The sequence below is a fragment of the Impatiens glandulifera genome, chromosome 4 (genome assembly GCF_907164915.1).
Source record: "Impatiens glandulifera chromosome 4, dImpGla2.1, whole genome shotgun sequence".
Taxonomy (NCBI): Eukaryota; Viridiplantae; Streptophyta; class Magnoliopsida; order Ericales; family Balsaminaceae; genus Impatiens; species Impatiens glandulifera.
The window spans coordinates 8,058,962-8,070,498 of NC_061865.1; the positions used below are offsets into that span (position 1 = coordinate 8,058,962).

The following is an 11,537-nucleotide window of genomic DNA, read 5'->3' on the forward strand; positions in this document are numbered from 1 at the left end:
GTTAGTATTGATTTAGGTTAGAATTGAATTGTTTTTTTTGGAATTTGTATGAATTGGATTGAAATTTGTTTGAATTGGATTTTTAGATTTTGTTTTGGATTTGGATTTGGATTAGGTTTTTGAAATTGGTTGTTGGATTTTGTTTTTGCTTAGATTATGTTGGATTATTGTTAGATTAGGTTTATATTTTTGTTAAAAAAGTTTAGAAATTGTATTGGATTGTGTTATTGGTTTGATTTTGGTTGCTTTGATTTGGGTTAAATTGAGGTTTGATTTAGGTTTAATTGAGGTTTGATTTAGGTTTAATTGAGGTTTGATTTGGGTTTAATTGAGGTTTGCTTTAGGTTAGATTTTGTTTAATTTAGGTTTTGGTTTGATTTTGGTTTGATTGTGATTGATTTGATTTGGGTGTAATTTAATGTTATTAGGTTTGGATTACGAATTTTAGCCGCCCCCTGCCCGCCCGTCAATCTACATCCGCTGCTCTTCTTCGTTGCTCTTTTTGTGCAAGGTTAGTTCTTGTTGGTTTATTATATGGTTAGGTTTAGTTTAATGTCAGATTTATGTTAGCTTTTCATGTTAGATTTAAGTTTGATTTATGTTTGATTTGATTTATGTTAGATTAGGTATCATGTTAGATTTATGTTAGATTATGTTAGATTTTCATGTTAGATTTAAGTTTGATTTATGTTTGATTTGATTTATGTTAAATTAGGTATTATGTTTGTTAGATTATGTTGGATTAGATTGAGTTTTAATTAGATTTGATTTTAAGTTAGAATTGTTATATGGAATGAATTGTGTATGAATAAAATTATGTTGGATTATAATTGATCAACATTTCTTCAAATTTGAGTGATGAAAAAAAATAAAGCATCATCTGATGTTAAAAAATTGACCAATAAAATTTAACCTTTAAACTCGTTAAAGTTTATTTTCTAGAGAATTAAAATATTTCGAATTTTCAAATAAAACTATATATCATATCATACCATTAAATATATAATTATTTATATTACATTAAAATTTTAATTATTCCTTTTAAAGATTTTTGACACATATATATATTATAGTAATATAGCATTATTGAGATTTTATTTATTTATTTACATCTATAAAGTCAACCAACAAACATTGTTGTAGATTTATGTTTCATCTCTTATCTAGATAGTCTCCTTTTATATATTTCATCATGGTTAGCATTGTTTTCAACCATTTAGTAATGTTAGCAGTGATACTACAATTTTTATCTATTTCTAGCTCAAAATTAATAAGCTTTTCTACTTATCTTATTCATCGAGATTCCCTTGAATATTCGTTTTACGACTCATCTATCAACCAAACCGACCTTCTAGACCGAGCCATTGGTTGCTCTGGTTCTCGGTTGTCTCATCTCAAATCTGTCTCAAAATTCCCCAATAATGGCGCGAAAGAAATTAATGCTATAAACTCAACAATTTCCGCAGCTATTTTCTATGAGTACCTCATAGAGATTTCTATTGGCACACCACCCATCAATCAATTGGTAATCTTCGACACCAAAAGCGACAAAATATGGACTCAGTGCCTCCCATGTGTCAAATGTTTCACCCAAACTCAACCCAAATTTGATTCAAAAATATCAGTCCTATAAAACATTGTTTTGTGGTGAAAAAAAATGCAAAGATTTGGGCAATGATAGAACTTGTAAATGGTGGTGTACAAAATGTCAATACACCTCAAAATATATGCACAATTCCACCCGTTCTGGTGAACTAGCCACTGAAACTTATACATTGGGAAACACTTCCTTTCCAAATATGGTCTATGGGTGTTCGAAAAACAACATTGGTGTGTACCATCACACCATTGCTGGCATTGCCGGGTTCGGACCTGGGCCTCACTCATTAATAAGCCAGCTTAGCGATAGTGTCGATGGTAAGTTCGCGTACTGCCTAATTCATTATTCGATCAAACATGCAAAAAGTAAGATCAGCTTCGGGGCTGGCGCAAATGTGCCCGGGCGCAGCACCCCGTTGGTATCCGCCTATTATGTCACATTGGAAGGGATTAGTGTCCAAAATGTGACATATCCCTTCATAGTTGGTAATGAGAAAACCTATACGAGAATTCCTTGTATGAGTTTTGCCTTGTTAGATACCGGCTCTTTTCTATCTTATTTGCCGACGGATTTATACCAACAACTGGAGAAAGTAATAAGAAGCGCGGTTAGAGTCCCACCAATTCCATTTGGCTATTTAAAAAATTGTTACATATTCTTTCCAAACTTTCCTACTATCATTTTCCATTTATCTGGAGGGGTTGAATTAGTTTTGACGCCGAGATATACAATCATTAAATATAGCGGCTTATGGTGCTTCTCGATATACCCAACCAATGATGAAACTATAATTGGGAGCGTGTTACAAATGTATTACATGATTGGATATGATCTTAAGAATAAGAGTGTTTCTTTTAGACCAAATGATTGTTCAAAGAGTTAATCATTGCTACTCCAATTTAGGAGTTCGAAGAGAATAAAATGAGTATTAACGAGGAAAGAAATTTGAATAATATAATAGTATTGAATTAGCTAGCTAGTATATTTGAATTGTATTAATCGCTATTTTGGAGAATATACATGCAAAAAGTGCGATATTTGGCCGAAGTGTTTGTATTTTTTTTATGTTTTATTTTATTTTTTGTTCGGTATCGTTGTGTGTTTAATTAAATAAACTCTTCGATCATGTTTTATTATACATTTACTATTTAATAAAAAAAATAACTTGTTTTCTATTTCTCATCAAAACTTAGCTGCTCTAATAAATAAAATTTTGGAATTAATTTAAATTAATTGATTCCATTAATTTAATTTATCTTGTAATTATAAATGTAAGTGATTAATAATTTGAGTAATTATTTTATTTTCTCATCTAAACATGAGATTCAAAGTTTGATTTGTAAGGATTGACAAATTAATTATATTTATATAATGGAAGATTGTTTATTAAATGATATTATTTTAAAATATAATTTTCATTAAAAAAAAAATTCTAATATAAAAATTTAGCACATACGATATTTTTAATACTGATCCTTACCGTTTTAAATACCCTAGTGGGTTTAAATACAACTTTATAATTAATAATGGAAATGTCACAAATAAAATAAAATAAAATAACATAACTTATATTATATATATAATATATAAACTATATTATATATTAAGGCAAAATTTTTGTAAATGTCTATAAATTTCATTTATGCAACAAAAATACAAACCATTATAAGATCATAATTTAAAAAAAAAAAAAATAGTTGATTTTCTATAATTCAAGATTAATTATCTTATAAATTTGATATCAGAATTTATCTGAATCTAAAAATGCATCACACATTTTGATAAAAAAAAATCACACAAACAATTTGTAATTAATTAAAACTAATTTCCCTTCATTTACAATATCTAATACTTATTAATACTTAAACATTATTGTTTTTTTAATCTTTTTTTGTGGTCATAAATCTTCATTTTGTGTGATTTATTAAACTCAAATATTTTGGCTAAATTTATTATAATATTATAATTATGGGAGGCTTTGATGATTTTGAGTTTGATTGAGTTTTTGTAGTAATATTTTATGGGGAAACAGTCACTACAACAAAATATACTTTTCGCAACCCTTATATGCCAACCCATATTAAGCGTCAGCAAAAGTTAAAAAAAAAACAAACTTTTGCCAACCTTTATATATATTCAACAACATTTATTATTATTATTATTATTTTTATATACCTACTTGTTGACATCCTTATAATTTAATTATTTTTTTATGTTTTATTTTATAAATATTTTATTTTACAATTTAAAAATTTTAAATTAAATTTGACTTAAAATTTTATAAACATTAAAATTTAATTGTTATTTTTTATAACATAATTATTGATTTTGTTTATAAAATTATTAATTTTTTTATTTAAATTAATTATTATTTAAATTTAATTAAAATAAAGTAAAAAATTTAATATAAACAAAAATTAAATTATTAAATATTATATTATATTTAAGAATAAAAATTGAATTTATATAATGTTAAAAAAATATTAATCAAAATTATATAAAACTAAAAATAAAAGAAAGAACGAAAAGAGAGGAAAAAAAAAGGAAAATGAAGAAGACGAAAATCTTCCAGTCCTCTAGCTTCGGCCATGAAGTTAACCGTCTATTCTCTACTTCTTCATCTGCTTTATCCATGGCGAAATCTTCTGCAAATAATTATCAACCTCAAACTAAACCATATATCCACGAACCAATCTTCAATCCGATTCGTCATTTCATTGATACACTCCTAAAATGCAATAACCTTGAGCAAATCAGACAAGTTCATGCTCATATTACTATCTACGGTTTGTATCATAACCTAATTGTTGTAAACAAGCTCCTTTACTTATACACATATTCAAAATCACTTAAAGACGCTCACGCTCTATTTGGTGTAATGAAAGAAAGAGACGTCGTAAATGAGAAACATGAGAAACACAGCTTTCTTCTACAGAAAATGCAAGGCTAGAAACATGAGAAACAATGTGTACAGGCTGAAGAATGATGATGGTGAATATGTTCAGGGTTAAAAGGGTGTCCAAGATCTGGCTATTGATTTCTATAAGCAGCTTATGGGTACAAGAAAGCAGCATCAAAGTCACCTGAATACCTTGTATCAAATTATTGATAGAAAAATCTCTGCAGAAGATAGTCGCGAGTTGATAAGGGTGGTCACGAAGGTTGAGGTTAAAGAAGCTCTGTTTAGTATTGATGGGAATAAAAGTCCGGGTCCTGATGGGTTTAATGCACAGTTCTTCAAAGATAATTGGTCGGTTGTGGGTAAAGATGTTACTGATGGGGTTCTGGAGTTTTTCAAAAACAGGAAGATGTTAAAGCAATGGAATATAGCGGTCCTAACCTTGATCCCCAAAACTGCGGTACCTGAGAAAGTACAAGATTTCAGACCAATTTCCTGCTGCAATGTGATTTATAAAATAATTTCCAAAATCATTTCTAAACGTTTTAAAAATGTTATAGGAAAAATAATAAATCTTAATCAATCTGCATTCATCCCCGGTAGGACAATCTCTCATAATATTCTTCTCATGCAGAGCCTATTAAAAGGCTACGGGAAAAAGAAAATATCCCTGAGAGTGGCTTTCAAAATAGATATCAAGAAAGCTTTTGACTCTGTTAGATGGAAAGACATTCGAGACTTTCTGGTTGTTTCTGCTTTTCCTATGATTTTTATCGATTGGATTATGCAATGCGTTTCATCATCCTGCTTTGTTGTTAGCGTCAATGGAGTCCACAGAGGCTATTTCAAGGGTGAAAACGGGATAAGACAAGGGGACCCCCTCTCTTCTTACCTTTTCGTAGCTATCATGGCGATCTTTGAGAGCATCTTCGCGATGTTCCGAAAGAATCGTCCATACATCTTTCACCCATTCTGTGAGGTAGAGGAGGTAACACATTTATGCTTTGCTGACGATTTGTTCATTCTAGCGCACGCGGACGTTGATTCCATTAAAACTATTAGGGCTGCACTAACGTTCTTTTCTGAGGTAACAGGTTTAACTATTAATGAAAGCAAAAGTGTGGCATTTTATGGAGGCGTGAAGGACGAAACAAAACAGGACATCTTCAACATCATGGGCATCAAGGAAGGCAGATTTCCCATAAGGTACTTATGAATTCCGTTAACTGCGAAGCAGATCGAGATCTCACACTGCAAGCCGCTGATTGAAAAGGTAAAAAACACGATATCTGGCTGGGCAACAAAAAAACTTTCTTATGCAGGGAGGATCGAACTTATCAAAACCGTGGTTATGGGCATAGTTGGCTATTGGGCGCAGCAAATGGTCATTCCGAAAAAGGTAATGAAGGAACTCGACACACTGATGAGAAACTTTATCTGGGGTAATAGTGGAAGAGGAGGAAAGAAAGTCAAATGGACCGCTCTCTGCAAACCGAAGGACGAGGGAGGCATCGACTTGAAGAACTGTATCGAGTGGAACAAGGCTCTAACCTTCAAGCATCTGTGGGCTTTGGAGCGCAATCAGGAGTCACTATGGATCAAATGGGTGCATACGAGATTTATGAAACACGAAACCAGCATCTGGACCTGCAAAATTCACGAAGGTATGAGCTGGTCTCTAAAAAAGATTCTTAAACTAAGAAGCGATATTGCAGATCTTTATGACATCCGACTAGGGGACGGGAAAGGCACTCTTCTGGCACGACCCTTGGTTTGAAAATCAGCCTATCATCGACAAGGAGCAGTTTCAAAATACTCGTATTAGAAGGGACTACGCAAAAGCGAAAATCTGAGACATCAAATACGGGAATTGGAACTTGCTCTTGAGAAGAAATCCAGAAGGAAAGAGGATACTTGATCATATAAGTAACATACAACCACACGACAGACCGGATATTCATGAATGGAAAGCTGAGGACAATGGGAAGCTGGTATTGAAGAAAATATGGGAGGTAATCCGGGAAAAAGCGCAGAAAGTAGAATGGGCTCCTCTTATATGGTCAACGAAGATTATCCCTCGACACCAGTTCATCTTATGGCTCGCCTTCTGGGAAAGACTCAACACACGTGATCATATCAGTAAGTATATGAGCATCCCGGACGCGAGCTGTCTTCTATGCATAGGAAATGAAGAAACCATAGATCACCTATTCGGGAGTTGTTGTATTGCTTCGGAGCTTTGGGACATATTCTATAAAAGCCTGGAGCTGATCAGTTTCCCGAGCGAATGGAATGAAATCAAAGAAGCGGCACTACTCAAAGCCAAGGGAAATAGATTTGCAACAAGCGTGTTCAAGTGCGGCTTTGGAGCAGTGGTGTATAACATTTGGCAAGAACGGAATGCAAGGGTATATGACAAAACCCGCAGGAGCATTGACGAGTTATGGAAAGATATTGTATCGGATTGCAGTGCCCTCGCGGGAACGTGGAGAGGAATTCCAAGCACGGAGCAGAACTGGAATATCTGTAGGAACTGGAATTTACCGTTTTTTAAATTCGCTAGAATTTAAAGCATTGTAAACAGATAATTCATTTACGTTTTTAGCTTTTATTCAGAATGTTACGACTTAAAAATCATTCTAGGCCTGTCTAGAATGATCTCTTAAACTCGTGGTTTTTTTTCCCGTTTTGGGGAATTTTTATTGAAATGACGCTAAGTCGTTTTCCCAAAAAAAAAAGAAAGAGACGTCGTAACTTGGACTGTCATGATTGGTGGTTTTGCAAAGGTTCGTGATTACTTCAATTGTTTCAAAACATTTAGAGCTTACATTAGATCATGATTATTTCCTGATAATTATACTTTACCTTCTATAATTAGAGCCTGTAGGGATGATAAACATCTTAGATTTGGAAAGTTGATTCATCAAATCCCTTTCAAGTTCGGTTTGCAATTGGATGAATTTATAGTAGCTGCACTTGTAGATATGTATTCTAATTGTAATATTCTTGATGATGCACGCCAAATGTTTGATAAAATGCCAAAGAGAGATTTAACTACTTGGACTGTTATGGTTAGTGCATTTGCTAAGTCTGGAAACCTTAGTGAGTCTCTTGTATTGTTTGATTCAATGATAGATGAAGGTTTTGTTCTCGATAAGATTTCTATGGCGACGGTTGTTAACGCTTGTGCGAAAAGCGGGGCTAAGATTAAGGCGAGATTAGTTCATGATTATTTGTTGTGGAAGATTTTTTCGATTGATGTAATTCTTGGCTTGACGATAATTGATATGTATGCTAAGTGTGGGAATGTTGACTATGCTCGGGTGATATTTGACGAGATGAGTCGAAAGAATGTGACCTCTTTGATTTATTTAATATAATCGTACTGATCGATGTATCAAATCCGTCATTTCTTCTATCATGTACTTTTCCTAGGGATAAATTGAATTGCAGGTTTAACTTCGGTAGAAATTGTGGAAAACATAGAAGTTTTTCTTAATATGCAAGTTATAATTAGTGTGCTCATTCGCCTGGATCATAATGATTTATCTAGTGTTCCGATTTAGTGATTATACAGAGTGTTTGCACAATACTAGTATCTGAAGTTTCAAGAAACTATAATAATAAAATCTTACAATTATAAAATTAAATCTAGTGATTATTCAGCCAGATGATGTATTAATCTTGTGGTTTCAGAGTTGTTTAGCTATGAGATATGAGAGCTTGATTTTGCAAGATATTGTGTCCAACAGTAACCGTTCATTACAATTGTCACAAAAAGAATGAGTTACATTTGCAGGACATTCAATGAAAAAAGGGTTCTACTGCTAAAAAGGTTAGTCCCTTCTTTAGGCTACTTGAAATAAGTTGTTAATCATTTGTTATACTCAAATCAAAATTAAAGAAAGTCACAAGTTCATAATATTGTATGTTCGACTTAGACTTAGAATTGACAAAGTCACAAATTCATGTTATAATTGCTGACATATCTAACTGTAATTTTGCCCAACTATTTTGTTATACTCATTATTTGATGCCAGGTTTGATTTCAAATAATGTTATACTCATTTCTTGGTCTGATCTATTGGTGTCGGTAGACTTGACCCTTTTCACAAACCAAAAGAACTTTTGATCTAGTCACATTTTCCTGCAATGCTTAGTATTTATCTAATGATCATGTTATAGGGAAAAAAAGATACTAGCCCTGTTTTAGCCTTTTAGGTTTGATAAAAATATGAACCTATAAGTAAAAATAAATGATCTTTCTGGGTCTTAACTCATGTTATCTTCTATATTTGCATATTAGAACACACGCTATCGGGAGAGCTCATGAGAATATTGATAAGACATTGAAGGCATCAGAAGTTATATTGTCTCAATTTGATATTTCTCGTCAGGTTAGTTTGATATAAAATAGTAATTGGTTCTATTTATACAGGTTTGATAGTATGGATATTGTAACAATGCAGGTAGAGTCTAAGATACTTAGAAGTCCGCATGAAGACTTGGAAAGCTACCTTGAAGCGATCCAACAACTAAAGAGTAATATTAGCTTCTTCAGCAACAACAAAAGTTTTAAGAGCAGTGATGGTGTAATTAATCATTCAAATAATTTACTTGCTAAAGCTCTATCAAAGTTAGAACAAGAATTTGAGCAAATCATGTCATCTTATAGGTGTGTTGTTCTCTTCATATACCGTTGCCCTTTCTATCACTGCAATTTCATCCATCGTTATTTCACATAGATATTAAGTAGTTAATTTACCATTTCTTTGATGTAAAAACTGTTGACTGTTTATTCATATTAGTCAATCTTCTTCAAGACTTAAATTTTTTTATTATAAATTACCATTTTCAGCAAACCTGTGGAACCTGAACGCCTTTTTGAGTGCCTTCCAAGTTCATTAAGACCATCATCTGAGTCACCAGATAATGAAGGAAATTCAGGTGGCAAACATCATTTTGGTCATGAGCAGCATCACAACGCTGAATTAGAGGATGCAGTTTACACTCCGCCTGTTCTCATTCCACCAAGAATTTTACCGCTATTGCACAACTTAGCCCAACAAATATTTGATGCCAGGTTTGATTTCAAATAATGTCTACCGCCTGCTGCCTTCAATGTCTTATCAATATTCTCATGAGCTCTCCTGATAGCGTGTGTTCTAATCTGCAAATATAGAAGATAACATGATCTAAGACCCAAAAAGATCATTTATTTTTACCTATAGGTTCATATTTTTATCAAACCTAAAAGGCTAAAACAGGGCTAGTATCTTTTTTTCCCTATAACATGATCAGATAAATACTAAGCATTGTAGGAAAATGTGACTAGATCAAAAGTTCTTTTGGTTTGTGAAATGGGTCAAGTCTACCGACACCAATAGTTCAGACCAAGAAATGAGTATAACAAAAAATGTGTGTAGTAGATAGTTTGATGAGTAACATTATTCGATGCCAGGTTTGATTTCAAATAATGTTTGGTGTGTTATTTAATTCTTTTATTGGTATTTAACCACAACATAAAAAACTATCACGTTGGTGGGTTATGTCATGTTTGTAGTAGATAGTTTAGTTAGTATTAATAGTAGTTAATATGATATGAAGTTAGTATAGTTGGTTAAAATAGTAGTATAAATAGAATACAATGTAATCAATTGGGATATTGAAAAATGATGATGAATAAGTGTAGTGGCATATAGTTCTAGGCGTAGGAACTGACACATTGTCCCTTTAAACACAAACAATTATTTTTGTTATTAGTCTAATGGTGTATGTTTGTGTAGATTGCTATCATGAAAATGAAGAGAAAATATAACTCTTAGAAGAATGTCTTAATTTGAGGGAAATTAAGGTATGCAATTGATCGATTTGTTCTTACTTCTCATTTATATTGATGCTTGAATCTAATGTTCTCTTAATATTTGTAGTCACTACAAAAAATGAACCATCCGAATGTCGTAAACCTTACACAAGTCATTATAGAGAACGACGTATTGGTAAGATTCTTGAAAAAAATCTTGGTCTCTTAAATAAAAGAAAATAATTAATGAATTAATAAGTGTTTGTTGAATAATTAGTGTGTTAACCTATTGCTTTTTACTTTTTTTTAGTGTCATGCCTAAAAATAATTCATGTTTACAATAGAGCATTTGTAGAGGTGTCTTCAACTTAATAGTGTAAAGAAATACCAACAAGTGGTGGTTACAGTTATGCTTAGTTTGTGTTCTTGCAACTTTTTTTATACAAATTACAGTGTTGATTAATGACTATGGATGTGTTATCTCACTACACATTTCACAGAATTTACCAATTGAGAAAAAACTAAATAACGTGAAAAGTGAAAAGCTTAGTGAAATATGCTTCTATCATACAATATTTTTCATAGAAAGTTTTTGGTAGAATCTAATATTTGTCACATACACGTAATAAACCTTAACTCCTTATTTCTGTTTCTTGCTCCTTATTTCTGTTTCTTACACCAGTTTCTATTTTATTTATATCTGCAGGGATACCTTAATTTGGAGTTGAATTATGTTAGGAGAAAGCAAGCTGAGACTGTAAGTAGTTTAACAAGATTATTGTCAATACTGAGATTCCATCTTATTAGAACTTGTCTTTTTGAAGGTAGTTAATCATCTATCCAAGGAGAGTAGAATTTTTGTTGTGTACTCATGTGACTTGAAAATAGCTTTTGTTACAGTTGAAACCATTTCCAACATTTGTGGTTCAAAAGTTGAAAACTTTGCCAATATTTGTGGTTCAAAAGTTGAAAACATTGCCAGCATTTGTGGTGCAACAAGGTATGTATGTCACTTTATTTTCTAATAGAACTGTTGAAATCATTGCCAACATTTTTTGTGTACTCATTTGACTTGAAAATGAGAATTGTGGATACATTAATAGAAGTTGAAGTTGAGAAGCAAGATAAGGATATTATGGATGCATTAATAGAAGTTGAGACAACTATATAAGCACTCAAGTAAGCAATTGTGGATGCATTAATAGAAGTTGAGACAACTATATAAGTACTCAAGT

At 32.1% G+C, this 11,537-nt stretch overlaps 3 protein-coding genes across 3 annotated transcripts; all 3 read left to right on the forward strand.

Moving 5' to 3' along the window:
* The first annotated feature begins 1,727 nt into the window (after positions 1-1,727).
* LOC124934632 (aspartic proteinase CDR1-like) lies at positions 1,728-2,483 on the forward strand. Its single transcript, XM_047475155.1, has one exon. The coding sequence runs from the start codon at positions 1,728-1,730 to the stop codon at positions 2,481-2,483; it is 756 nt and encodes a 251-aa protein (XP_047331111.1).
* A 1,665-nt stretch (positions 2,484-4,148) lies between these two features.
* On the forward strand, positions 4,149-7,879 carry LOC124934633 (pentatricopeptide repeat-containing protein At2g33760-like). Its single transcript, XM_047475156.1, has 2 exons — positions 4,149-4,390; positions 7,378-7,879. Exons 1-2 carry the CDS (start codon positions 4,149-4,151, stop codon positions 7,877-7,879), a joined length of 744 nt encoding a protein of 247 aa, XP_047331112.1.
* Positions 7,880-8,755: 876 nt separating this feature from the next.
* Positions 8,756-11,473, forward strand: LOC124934634 (exocyst complex component EXO70A1-like). Its single transcript, XM_047475157.1, has 7 exons — positions 8,756-8,896; positions 8,969-9,174; positions 9,358-9,582; positions 10,888-10,897; positions 11,009-11,059; positions 11,203-11,302; positions 11,406-11,473. The coding sequence occupies exons 1-7, from the start codon at positions 8,756-8,758 to the stop codon at positions 11,471-11,473; spliced, it is 801 nt and encodes a 266-aa protein (XP_047331113.1).
* Positions 11,474-11,537: the final 64 nt, after the last annotated feature.